The sequence below is a fragment of the Limulus polyphemus genome, unplaced genomic scaffold (assembly GCF_000517525.1).
Source record: "Limulus polyphemus unplaced genomic scaffold, Limulus_polyphemus-2.1.2 Scaffold3039, whole genome shotgun sequence".
Lineage (NCBI taxonomy): Eukaryota > Metazoa > Arthropoda > Merostomata > Xiphosura > Limulidae > Limulus > Limulus polyphemus.
The window spans coordinates 123,800-138,333 of record NW_013668649.1 but is presented as its reverse complement, the minus strand read 5'-3'; the positions used below and the strand labels follow the sequence as shown (position 1 = coordinate 138,333).

At 32.2% G+C, this 14,534-nt stretch overlaps 1 protein-coding gene across 1 annotated transcript in view; it reads left to right on the top strand.

Annotated features, from left to right (window-relative positions):
- Positions 1 to 720: 720 nt before the first annotated feature.
- Positions 721 to 14,534, top strand: part of LOC106468520 (mitogen-activated protein kinase kinase kinase 4-like) — a gene marked incomplete at its 3' end in the record, with an annotated part of 137,027 nt that continues 123,213 nt past the window's right edge. Inside the window, exons 1-2 of the mRNA XM_013928953.1 lie at positions 721 to 1,014; positions 3,809 to 4,394. Coding sequence (XP_013784407.1) covers positions 893 to 1,014; positions 3,809 to 4,394 — 708 coding nt within the window. The remainder of the gene's footprint in view (positions 1,015 to 3,808; positions 4,395 to 14,534) is intronic.

Sequence of the window (14,534 nt, the reverse complement as noted above, 5' to 3'; positions counted from 1 at the left end):
CAAAGCATTTAATGATTTTAAGATTGTAATGTTAACTTAGTGTTTACTTCACTTTAAGTGTGAAGTGTTTCTAGAATTGCTGCGTTTTTAGTGAATATTTTGTAATAGAAATCAAATAATTACTGTATCTTAACTTAAATGAAGTCATTTTCTTTTAAAAAGCCCTCATTCAGCTCTTGCCAGTCAAACATACACCAATCACTTGCCTACTGTATTATTGTGTATTTCATTATTGGTTTGTAACTTATAGAGTATTGTTTGTTGTATTTTATTGTTTGTGAACCACTACCTCTGTTACTTGTGTGATTCTGTGTTTTGTCTCTTTCTCGTGATTTATTTGTTGCGAATATTCGGGAAAAATACTGTGCCGAGAACCTCCAGTTTTTAGCTTAACTTCTTTGCTCCGATGGCTGCCTGAAAGATATCATAATAGCACCACAACATTGTTTCAATATCAAAACAATAAGTTAGCATACATATTTTATATACTACTAGTCCATAATTTTTGAGAGCGAAAATATTATCATATAGCAAACATATACTTTTCTAAAGATTATTCAAAACATTTCAAAAAGCTTTTTCAATATACATGAATTCTGTAGGACAATTATAGAGGGTGTAAAGAGAATTGAAGATATAGTGTCTTTATACCTTTTTCTATTTTTATGTTACAATGAAAAGCGTAGAAGGTTTTTTTTTATGCTCTCAAATCAGCAACTTTAGAGGGCGCTTAAGTTGTTCCTAATAGTCAGGTGGTTTATCTGTGTCTATGGTATTGGTAAGGTTACTTAGGTTATCTTGCTGAAGAAAAAAAAAAAAAGAGGTGGATGATAACACAATCTTGGGAATTGACATTTTGGTTTGCAGCATTCTTTAAAGCCGAACAACAAGAATGGATGAGAAATCTATCAGTGAAGATAAAGTTGGTGATAGCTCAGACTTTTATGTAAACAGATCAAGCAGCTCATCCAATGAAGATTCAGATTCCGCAGAAAACGACGAAGACGATGAAAGGTTAGGTACAATATAACGAACCTTAGTTTCAAGCTTATTAAAGTTTGCTTTAGTTGTACTCTAACTTGTAGTTATAGTAACAGTTCTGTTAATGTTATTGTTATTTAAAATTAAATTCTATATATATATTTTTATTTGACGTTCATATTTTCTCGTTTTCTACTTCTACTGCAGGCGGATTTTTGGAACAGAAAATATTCAAGTTTAATCCAAGCGCAGTTATCCTCATTTTACTTTTATTTTGAAACTAATTAAATGTGGGAGTTGGTGAATACTGAGTTTTAAGTTTTATGCATATACACGTACATTTAATTTAAGGACATCTAGTCCAACCCATCTGCTAGTGCTATGCTGAACTCTAGCATAAAATAATACATTCAAAGCCAACCCTTATCATACAAATATTGATAAACCATTCTCCTAAACTTCATTAGATCAACTGCATCTACCACACCGGAAGGCCCATTCCAAAAGCCAACCACTCTGTTAAGAAATAAAGCTGTTTTAGCTGAAAATGACTCGTACCTTGTTAAAATTCATATTTGTGTCACCTAGCCTTACCATTCTCACTAGTCGTGTAGTATGAAAAAAAAGATTATACCTCTAGCAATCTTTAACACCTCAATCAGATCCCTTCTAACTCTTCATTTTTCAAGAGAAAACAATTTCACATAGCTTAATATGTCACTGTAACACCAATGGTTTTATGATAACCTTTTCTTCCCAGTTATCATCCTAGTAACCCTCCTCTGAACCCTTGCCACTAATTCAGTGTTCTTTCTGAGGTAAGGAGCCCAAGACTGAACACAATTCTCCAAATGTAGCCTATCCAATGATCTGTTTGTCCTGCCACTAGCAACAACACACTGCTTGGATGGCTCAAGAAACTGATCAACCAGAACACCAAAATCCTTTTCTTCTGTAACACTGTTAAGGTTATTCCCATCAAATTTATACTTATAATTCAAATTATGATATCCCACATTCACTACCTTGCTTTTATTATAATGAAAAGCCATCTGTCATTTATATGCCCATTTAAAATAAATTAAACTAATCTCACGTAAGAATTGGATAGTTGGAATAATAAGAAATAGCAATAATTGGAAATACTAATTTTGATTACTTAACACTAATTGATTAAGCTGAACAAATGTGAATTAAATGAATATAATAATGAGAAATCATAATGGCAATATTTCAATTACGTATTTCCTTGGAATAATCAAAACTACCAGTTTCAATTGGTAGGTCACAGGTTCTAACCTTTGTTACTGAACATGCCTGTCCTTTCAGCTGTGGTGCTGGTGACTAAAGGTCTTTCCTCTATTCTATCACTGCTAAATTAAGTACAGCTGATGCAGATAGCCCTCAAATAGCTTTGCAAAAAATTTAAGAAAATCAGTTAATAGGTTATTTTCATTCCATGAATCAAATTAATTACAATGTCACTTAATTTATTATTTTACGTGACACTAATCATAACTCTACCACTGAGTCTACATATTGCATTATATTGAGTAATGTTTTGTGTTTAGCTTCTACAACAGTCTTTATGTGCAACAGTTTGTCTTGGGTCTAATTTGAATAGCTGTTTCATAATCTTATCAAAGGTAAGGAGATGCTGGTTTTACTCTCCCCTCCTCCTCCTGTTGTTTGAATTTGCTTAGCTTTTGTAAGAAAACTTTTATATACTCTACCAGATTTCATTCATAGCTATAGATCCAGGTGACTCAGATAAATTTATCATATGAAAGGAATAAAGATAGCGATAAGTTAAATATAAAAGTACTTATTTAAAATTATGTGAAAGCATCACATACTAATTGTAAAATATTCAATCTAAGATTTTTAGATCACCACTTTAATTCAGCAATCTGTTTAAAAATATAATTACTTGATACTCTTTTCTTTAATATAAAATTCTTCATAATTGAATTGTTGAGGAACCAGATCCTATTCTATCTTTAAGGCTAATCTGTTTGGTACAAGTTTATGGCAACTGATGTGTTGGGACATTGTTGGGGTTCTTAAGAGAGCATGAAGTCTGGTTTCATATGGCTTACCCACCGCTAGAAATGTTTATCACATGCCTGTTTCATGCACATTAGAGCCCTTCTTGTTGTATGAGTGTTTGTGAAGTATGTCATGTGATGTGCAAACTCATTTCTGAATTAATTTTTGTTTAACAAGAAATTGGTGTGTAACTTCACCATACTACATGTAGGCTCAAAATATTCAGCGTTTCCATTCTCATTTTCTGGGGATAAGACAGTTGCACCCATACTTTACCTATGAGTCAACGTTAATACTTTTCTCAAATAAATATTGATCTCCTCAGATAATCTCATTCAAAAAAACTTACATCGCTGTTTCAGTCAACCTGGTTTGTAATCAAATCATCCAAAAATACTTTTTTTACATTTGATTTTAATATAGTGAATCTCATTAGCTTTCTTTGGAAAAGGAATGTGATCAGTGTTTCTTTCATTACATTTTGACTTTTCAATAATCTTAAGTGTTTAGGCTAGTTGTTAAGTTTGGTGTATGTTGCAGTGATTTTTCTGTATCATAATTACATGTATGGAGTATATCCTTTTGATTTAAAAATTAATGCAATACAATTGAAACAATTTAAAATATAGCTTAGACTGTGAATTAAATAATAATGAGCTTTAACTGTACCACACACACACACACACACACACACAATGTCTTTTGTTGTCATTATGTATGTACACATATATGCTTCCCCCCCCACACATATGTACATATGTCTTATTACAACTTTCAGTAATGATGAAGCAAAGAAAGCAGATTCAAAGAAAAAGAAATCAAAAGGTAAACCTGATACTGATGAATCTGATGAAACGGAATCTCCACTACACCCATTAGAAGAAGAAAAATACCACCATGGTGTTCATAAATATGTTTCCAAATATCGTTATCTGGATACAAGTATTTCAGATGAAGCCAAAAAACAGACAGAAAAGGAAGGAATAAGTAAAACCATAAAGGCTGCGACACAGCAGTTGAGTTCTCATCAAGGAGGCAATAAGAAAAGACCAGGACCATCAACAGAACAATTTAACTTCAATAGACTTTCTCATGCTATTTCTCAACCATCTTTAACCAATCTTAGTGATAACTCGTTATCAGCATTTGTTGTTTCATCAGTAACATCAGTTACCAATGCAGTAAATGAATCAAACATTAAACCAGTAATGAAACATTTCATCACCTGTGAAGAATTACAACAGCGCCGACGCAAAAGCAGTCGGTCTAAGTCTGTCGAGAGAGACTTGAAACAAAATATTACAACATTTTTGTCCCAAAGTGTTGGACTGGCAGACTTTGAGAAGCAAGTGTCTATTCATGAGGTAAGTGCATATTTGTCAGTAATTTTTGGGTTCATATACATATGCATGTTTGTATTTATAAAGAATACTTCTTGTTAAGTTTTGATTTCTGTTAGTAAAAATTAAATCAGAATTTCCAAGGCACAGACACATTCATGCTTTTTTTTATAGTCTGGTAGGGAATTGGAACAATATGTATGACTTACATGTATATGCATGTAAAAAAACAATAGTCATTTCTGGTGTTTATGAAGTATTAAAAGAAGTTGTAAAGCAGACCAATTAAGATTTAGTTATTATTTTACAGTTGAATGAATAAAGTTTCTTTAATACAAAACATTTGATTATCTTATAGTTGACATAGAACTCTAAAGTCAACATTTGTAGGCATACCTCACAATATTCCTTATAATGCTGATAAATGTGTGAAGAAGTTTGGATTTTTGGATGTTCTACTATGTTATGTATTGAGGAGGAGTTCTTAGTGATTGTTATGTAATATTTAATGTACATGTCATAACATTAGGTTCAAAAAATGTTCACTTCTTCACAGAACAGATAACTAATACCTTGCACCAGTGTCAAAAAGTTTTTGTACATATGCCAAGCCTTTGAATGAAAATTACATCCCTGTCTGTAATAATGTGTAGTGTGCCAGACTATGATGTGATTAGGATTAGATTATGCACATCCACCAGTACCTACCGCCTGATGTACAATGGTGGTCACATTGTTGACAGATAAAGTGTCTCTGGCTACTGTTGAAATAACAGAAGAGAATCCTGAAGTGTCAAGCCTCAAGAAGTAGCAGACTCATGGATCTCAGAATTTGTGGTAAAAAAATGACTCATGAATAGAAAGCTTTTTGCAGTCTATATTTACACATGCAGTTATAAGATGATAAGACAGATGAAGGTACTCATAGTAGAAAAAAAAAACTAAGACAAATAAAATGCATGAGACAAAGAAAGAATAGCTCAAGATAAAGAACAAATTTTCACACAATTCCCACAAAGGACAAAAAAAAAAGCACAAGAATAAACATTTTCACACAATTCCCACAAAGGACAAAAAAAAAGCACAAGAATAAACATTTTCACACAATTCCCACAAAGGACAAAAAAAAAAGCACAAGAATAAACATGCCTAAAATGCAGCAGTGCCATGGAAAGAATGAGCATTCAAATGCTAATGCTCATGGGGATTACTATGGATAGAAGATGTGTTACCCTTAAATTGGTGGAAAGCTATAGTCAAATGATGATTACATCATAGGCTATTGAAATTCAGGTTAACATGTATAAGGGCGAGAGCTTTATTCAAGGTTTGTGACATGTGCAGGAAATTACATGGCAGTGCATGTGAGGTAATAGCTCTGTGTGGTGCAAAGAGTTGAATAGTATTTCTGAAGATAATGCATATCTGAAGATCTACTTGAACCCAAATTTAAACTTTGTATCATTCTACCTCAACATCAAGAAAATGTGACCATCAAACTATCTGAGTGCTACATTGGTTATTCTGTGCTGGACTTTGTTGGATACAAGGTGGGTGACTGACAGATAGCTATGGAAAAGAAACTAACCCACATACAAGATGCACCAGCTCCAATGACCAAGCAGGAAGTTAAATCCTTCGTGGGGTTAGCAAGATACTACAGAAAATTCATCTCAAACTATGCTGAAGATGCTTAATCACTGATTGATCTGACCAAGAATGGCCAACCCAACAAGGTGAAGTGGGAACAACCACTACAAATGGCATTTCAGAAGTTGAAAAACATGTTAGGAAGTTCACCAATCCTTAGTATGCCAGACTTCAACAAACCATTCATCATTTAGGCCAATGCTTCAGATGCTGGAATTGGAACAGTACTTCTGCAAGAACAGGAAGACAGACTGTTTTCAGGAACTTGTGTCAGTTAATGCTGTTGAGTAGTGAGAAGAACTACTCTGTGATTGAATAAGAGTGTCTGGTTATCATATTTGCCATTTGGAAATTTTAGATCTACCCCTATGATAGCTTCCTGGTAGCTTTCCCTTGTGAATGTAATTACTATAGATTATGAGGAAAAGTTAAACATGTTTTTATTTTTTAACACAATAATACTATTAAAAGGTTAAAATTCAAGGTTCTTGTGTAAGTATGAATAATTAAAATGATTAATGTTATTTTAAGTACACAATTTAAAATTGTTGCTCTGAGACTGTTAATAGATGAAATGATTGCATGTTAAAATATGTAGAATTTCTATTTTGAAACTGTTGACAGTTGTGGCGCCATCTAGTGTACCTAAATTCATCTAGAAATTTAATAAAAGTGACCCGAAAAATGGGGCTAACTCGGTAACCTGTGGCCCGATTTTAACGAAACTTGTTTTATTCTCATTTCATTACAAATATGGTGCTATTGTGTGCTGTTTTTGCTGTATTTAATTACAGACAAGCACACACACAAACAATCTCAGAGTTTTTAGTAGTATACATATATATATATAAGGGTCAGTTGAGCCTAGGGCTAAAGTCTTCTACCAGGCCTATTATGTTTGTGACTAAAGACAGAGGTAAAAAAAGAACTAAACCTTGTAAAGGGAATTTTTTAGTCCGAGCTTGAGGCTACAGTCATAATAGCCCCTGCCTTAATCTGCCAATAATATATACATATACACACATGTACATTAAATACTGCACATTTTATAGATATTTAAGAATAGTGAAGTAATGCAAATAGTAATTGCATCTGGGGTATGATACTAGTTTGTTTTGATTAAACAAAGAGCATTAATTACATTATCTTAGAAATAGTATGCTAGCTGTACTGTCGTATATATTTGCATAATTATTTGTTTGGGCACCTGTGTTCTCCACACTAGATCCAGTAGTATTTATAGTTATAATTTTGAGTATTTTATTTTCTGTTATAGTTTTATATTCAATTTAGGAGGAATATTTATTTGATAAATGTATGTAATAATAATTATAGCAATAACGGAATTTGTCCAAAACTGAGTTGCAGCATGACCTGTTTTTTACTAATGTAAAGGTAAACATGAATCTCACTATCTGCCAGTAATGCCTCATGACAAAAGTAGGAAGTAAAAAATAAAAGAACTTCTGAGCAGCCCTTGATTTCTTAATATATGACTTGCACATTTTAAACATTTAATGAATTAAGCAAAATTCAAAATGTCTGACACTTGGTTAATGTGTAAACTGTGTTAACTCCCCTATCATAAACATGCTTATATGTATGTAAAATAATACTAAATTGTCTGAAAAATGACAATATTATAGATTTCTCTTTTTTCTTTTGCCAAAGGTAGAATTGAAAATATAATCTGTGAAGTAGAGAGCTATTATATTCTTTGATTTGCTGTACCCCAGGCTGTGGACTGCAAATTTGTCTATTCAAGGCTAATCAGTGCAGCTTAGGCCAGCAAACCAAAGGGTTACAGTAAGGTCTTTTATATTGGTAGTTTATTTAACTCTCTCTTCTTTTTTTAACGCACCACTTAGTAACCTAAAGAAAAAAATGTGTTTGTAATATCATCATCAAATAGTTGGCCCACTGTGTACTATTGATTAGTAAATTTGGTGCAGTACAACAGTATTATTCACATACTTATGTTAACTTAGGATACTAAATGGAGAGTTAAAAAAGGACTTAAAAATGCCATAATTATCATAAGTCTAGAAAATTGTACATAGTATTGTTGAAACAGGTGACTGGTAAATGGATATATCTTTATTGTTTTTAAATGTTAAATAATGCAGTTGCATGCATGTATGATACATTTTTAAGTATAAAGTTTAAGATTAAAAAGTAACTTAATGAATGGGGTTCAACAAAGTTTGAAGACAGGATTTCTTCTGGCTTTTGTTTTGGTACTTGGTAAAAAATTTTGTACATAAATTTTAAAGTCAATTTTATATGTTAATTCTAACTATATTTCAACAGTTTCAACTGAAATATATCTTATAATCAATCTTTTGTCATTTTCTGACACTTATTTAGTCTAATTCATGAAGAAAATAATGTTAAGATTTTCATTTATGCACAGCTGCAAAGAGTTTTGTCGATTTATTTTAGAAATTTTCTGAGTGTCCAAAATTTACTATTTTTCCTAACAACCTATCAGACGTTGAGAAGCTATTATTGGTTTCTTGATTTTCAAGTGTTTCTCTTTGATTTAAACATTGCTATGATACCACACCAAGTGGCTTTATCATTACCTCAGCCACCAAAAGTGGATGGAGGTTATGTTTTCAACTGTATGTGTGTCAGCAAGATTTCTTGAAAACAGCTGAACGGATTTGGGCGAAAGTTTGTATACATTTGGACTATGACACAACTTAGAAGTAATTAGTTTTTGGAGAGTCAAGGTCACGAAAATCCAAAACAATCCCTATCTGTTAACATACATGGAGACTGATTTTTCACACAATACTTGCTCTATAACTTAGTCAAAAATTATCAGATTTTGATGGAAATTGGTAGACATATGTAGAATATTATTCCTCATTGTCCTGCCAAAAATGGTTTGTGTCCATTGATAACGACAGACAGATGGACACATTTTCATATTCTTTTGAGAACCGAATATGATCAACACTGAATGGTGGAGGTATGCACTCTACTAAATGCCCCTCTAATTTACTAATGAAGCACAGGTTTGAAAACAGCTATAAAGAAAGTTAAAATATGATTGGATAGAATAAGAATTATAATATCATATAATAGTAGAATAAATATATAGGTTTAAGAATTATCTTTGCAGTTTCTATTAATGTTCCTTTCAACTCATGAATTGTGAAAATACTTGTGAGTTGAATTATGTCTGTTTGAAAGCTATAGAAATTTCTTAAACAAGAAGACATCAGGCAACTTAGGTAAGGTAAAATTATACAGCTTAAAGATGGGTTGAATGGGTGAAAAAGAAAACTTTATTACAAGTTTAACATGTTAACTGTTGTAGTGCTTGGCACTATCTATGGCAAGTGCTGATAAGAGTTTTAGTGCAATATTGTTGTGTTTTCAGTTTAAACAATAGCAATGAAAACAAGTCTAAAATATGTAATCCTTACATTTTTGTATTTATAACACACATGCTTCTTAAGCACACAAGAACAGTAAGTACTAAATATGCACATGTGTTTCCTTAGTAGTGTAGAATGTTTGGAGAAGGTTTTGTCATCTTCAGATACAAGCAGTTTACCAAGACATAGAAATATATATATAGTGAAACTAAGAAGTCACATGACTGGAGATTGTTGAAGATTTAGTAAAGGTATTTTGTTGATGTTAAAATATAAGTGTCATAAAATCAGATATATTTTGTTATATTATGTTTATTTTGCATTTGCAGGATGCAGATCCTTACTGAATATTATTTTTATGTTGATTCTATTGAAAGTACACACACACACAAACATATATATAAATTGGCTAACTGGCAACTTAATTATTTTCAATTGCAATCATATGTTTTAAGTAAAAACATTATTATCATTACTGGTGATACTAAGATGTTTTCATTATTTAATTAGCAATTTGTTTGACTTCTGGAGGATTAGTGTGAGATTATAACATATTTTAATAACAAACATAATGGTGACTGCATGGTGGTATATAGTTGACATTAGCAATTCATTTGCCAAATAAAAAGTGTTGATATTACCTTTAAAAAAACTGTCAACATATTTTTAGACACAAAATGTGCAAATGACAACCTTCAGAAAACCAATCATAGAAAACAAAGGTAATTTGAAAATTATTTAAAGAAAATCAATATCAACACCATGTTAATATAATGCAGCAGTTGATAAAGGTACAAAGATAGCACACATACATTTTTTGGCTTGTATGAGGAGAGGAGGATATTCTAATTGATTAATCAAACTTAATCGACTAATGAACCCATTGATCCATCAATTAGCAAATACCACTAATTGCCTTGCTCTATTCAAGACTCACCACTACCTGCTTCTCTAAATTCTGCTGAGTCTGTCTTAAATTTAGACATCTTTAATTGCATATTCACACCAGCTGCCTTTGCTTCTGGCTCTTCTATCCCTGAAGAGGGTCAGTTAATACCCACCTTTGTCCTTCACTGGTCTGATAATTCAGGTAATGTAATTTGTTCTTTTACCCCAGTTGTTTCTGCTGGTTCTCAGGCAAGCTCCTCAACTCAAAATTTGTCTCCTTTTCCTTTCTCATCTTATTGTTGCAGATTCTTTCAGTTTGTGTGTTAACTCTCCTTTGCCATGTGCACCCTAAACTTAAGACTTCTTTTCTGTTTCATTTTGTTAGAATTATTCATTTTTTCTAGTGCTCCTATACTTTGAATCTCTTCACCCAGTTTGAGGATTTTCTTCTTTTCCTACTTTGATTTTCTTTTACCCCTGATCTGTTTATATTTTTCTCTGGCTTACACAGCTCCTTAGCCTGATGTTCTCTTTATTCTTTTCTTCTGAAGCTCAGCATTTCTACCCCAATAGCTTTACTGGGGAAAGTTGCACTAACCGATTGTTTATATTACCTCAGTTTATTCTTCAGCCATTGCCCAGTTCAGTTCCTTTGGTTATTCTAATATGATGACTTACATTCATACACATATTAGCTATTTTCCTCTTTCAGTTGTATTCTTCTGCATGAAAGACTTTCATGCCACCAGTTTTGTGAAACTGCACTACTGTATAATGACGTATTATGCAGCAAAACCCTCCACCAATAGGAGTGTGACACACCACCCTGTTCAAATGCTCCTTCTACTTTCATATGTGAAAATTCTCATTCTTTTCCTCGGCACAGTTGTACTAAGAGGTGCTTATTTTTGCTGAGACTTGTTGAAGTAATTTGCTTCAACAACTTTACTTATGTATTTTCAATCTTCTAATATGAATTCTCAAATTTACATAGATTCTTTTTCTACTGGGATGGGTACAAATATTACTCACAGTTACTAACATTTTAGGAAGTTCTTTGCCTGTTGAGACCGTGATAGCCATTCTTCAACATGTTGCTTCCTGGACCCTCTTCTTCTTCTGTCCCTGCCACACATTTCCCTTCCACCTAGTACTTCTGTAACTAATGAGTATTTCTATACTTTTCCTGCCTGCCTTGTGTATACCTTCTATCCATGGTTTCCTTTCTTCTCCCTGACTTGTTATTGCTGCACCCAGCATTTTCTTCAGGTTTAATTTGGCTTCCATTGTTTTATGCCCTGTCTTTCCTGCCTTACCAGGTAGATATAGATTATTCTTCTTTAACATGCAACTCGTAGGGCTTAATGTTTAGACATCATTTATTACATCCTAACATGTCTACTTATGATATATTGTTTAAATTAGTTCATTACTCCCTAACTTGTACTTCATAGACTATGTTTAATCATAGTTAGTTACTATATATTATGTTTAGTCATAGTTCATTTCAGCTTCACATGTACACATAGAAGTTGATGATTTATCATATTTATTTATTCCTTACCATGTATAAATAGATGTTAATGTATAGTTACAGTTAATCACTCTTTAACATGTAACTCATAGTCATTAGTATTTTGTTCTGTTTTTTTTACTCCTTGACATGTCCTCACAGAAGGTAATATTTACATCTAGTTTGTTACTTCTTCACATGCACTCAAGGAAGGTAATGTTTAGTCTCAGTTGGTTATACCTTACCATGTACACATAAATGTTGGTGTTTGATTCTAGTTCCTTATTCTTTAAGATGTACACCTAGAAGTTAATATTTAGTTCTTGTTCATTACTTTTTCACATGTATACATGAAAGATAATGCTTAGTCTTAGGTAATTATTCCTAGCCATGTACACATCCATGTTAATGTTTAGCTTTAGTTCATTACTCCTTAACATGTAACTCCTTGGAGGTAATGTTTTGACATAGTTAATCCTTACCATGCTCCACTGAGAATATAGTGTTTGGTCATTGTTCATTGCTCCTTTCTATATACATAAGAGATATGTATAGAAATAGTTACTTATTCTTTAATATGTATACTTAGATGTTAATTTTTAGTTCTAGTTCATTATTTTTTAATATATTACACATAGAATATGTTGTTTAGTCATAGTTCCTTATTTCTTATGTCACTTAGAAGGTAATACTTTATCATAGTTTATTACCACTTAACATGTACACTTAGCAGGTAATGTTTAGTTGTGGTTAATTATTTCCAAATTTCTACATTTGGTAGAAGATGCTTTGATCTAGTTCTATTTTAGCATGCATACTTAGATGTTCATGTTTAGTTTTCTTTTATTACTCCTTAACACGTAAACATAAGAGATAATATTTTGATATTGTTTATTCTTCCTTAACTTGCAACACTTTGATGATGATGTATAGATTTTGTTCATTGCTACTTAATGTGTCCACTTAATGATTAATGTTTTGTCTTAGTTTTTTACTGCATAATGTGTACCCATGGAGGATAATGTTTAGTTCTTTTCGATTACTCCTTGACAAGTCACACATAGACAATAATGTTTTGTTATAGTTTGTTACTGCTGATTTCATTGATTGCTACTTAATGTGTCCACTTAATGATTAATGTTTTGTCTTAGTTTTTTACTGCATAATGTGTACCCATGGAGGATAATGTTTAGTTCTTTTCGATTACTCCTTGACAAGTCACACATAGACAATAATGTTTTGTTATAGTTTGTTACTGCTGAGCATGTATACATTGTAGATAATGTTTCATCCTAGTTCATTAGCCCTTCATATGTCCACAAAAAGTAATATGATTAGATCTAATTATTTACTATTTCAGGTACCATTAGAAGATATTGCTTAGACATAATTGTTTACTCCATACCATGTCACACATAGTTAATACTTAGACGTGGCTACTAACTCTCTAACATGTACTCATGGTAGGTTATGTTTTATCTTTTTTCCCAACTTCTTAACATGTACATATAGAAGATTATGTTCAGACATAGTTCTAGGCCTATTCCATTCAGTTTTTCATTACCTCTCATGTTCTGGAGGTGCTGCATATCATCACAGGCTGTCTTCTCAACAAGGCTGTGTCCAACCTACAGAGTGGCTCCTCATCCACTAGTCTTCCTTTGTTCTGTTTTGTAATTGTTCCTACTTCTTTTGTTGCCTTTGCTAACTTCCTTTATTTTTATCTCATGTTCCTCATTCTTCAGCTCTAACTGTCTATGCCCACAGTCTGGACTTGTCCCATCTTTTTTGTTATTCATATCGTGTTTTCCATCTCCTCTCTCTCTTTGGTCTATGATTAGTTTTGGGACACCTCTTAACCCGATGACTACCGGTACTAACTTTCTTAGTAGGCAATGCAAGTGTGAGGGCAAAATCATTTGTGAATTGAAAAAATGATAGAGAACTTATCTTTTAATGGATTTCTGATTTTATTTTTATAAACAGTAGCATAACATTCAATTTTTTGTACAAAATTTTATTCTTTAATGAAGTTTAAAGAGGAATTTAATGAAAAAATTCCTAAAATACGTTTTAGACTGTAAATAAGCGCCCTCTAAGAAGAAATGTTTTTTCAAAAATTTTTTAAGATATTACCTTTCACCTCAGCACTGGTTCTGCCATCTATGATTGGTATCTAAACCTTTTTCTAGTCTGTTTTCTTTATAAAACTACATCTGGGTGTGTTAAACCTCAGTTGTAAAACTTTTAGCCAATCCTAGTTGAAAGTGTCAATTTCAGTACCAATTATTCCAATTGCTGTATCTCCCATTTGACAAATCATAGGATGATAAGGAAAGCACGTGATGAAACATTGTTCTCTGGATTTTACAATGTGAATGTGGGTGGTGCTTATTATAGTAACTGCCATTTTATGTAGAGGTTGTATTTAGTACTGGCCAATAGGGCTTTTCTATAAGTGTTAGAAAAGTTGCTTCTGCATGGATATATGTGACTTTTATTTTTTTTGATAGTAGCTTAAGTCATGATGCATGGTATATCTGTTTATATTAATCATTATATTGAAAAATTAACTCAAAATAGATATATTTTTTAGGAAAGAAGTTGATCCACGATTGTTAGGGTTAAGAGTTACCAAGTGGCAAAGTCTTTACATGAATTAGACTTAGGACTTTGAACTGAAAGAGTTTGTGATTTTCTATATTCTTTTGAATTTAAATTTGT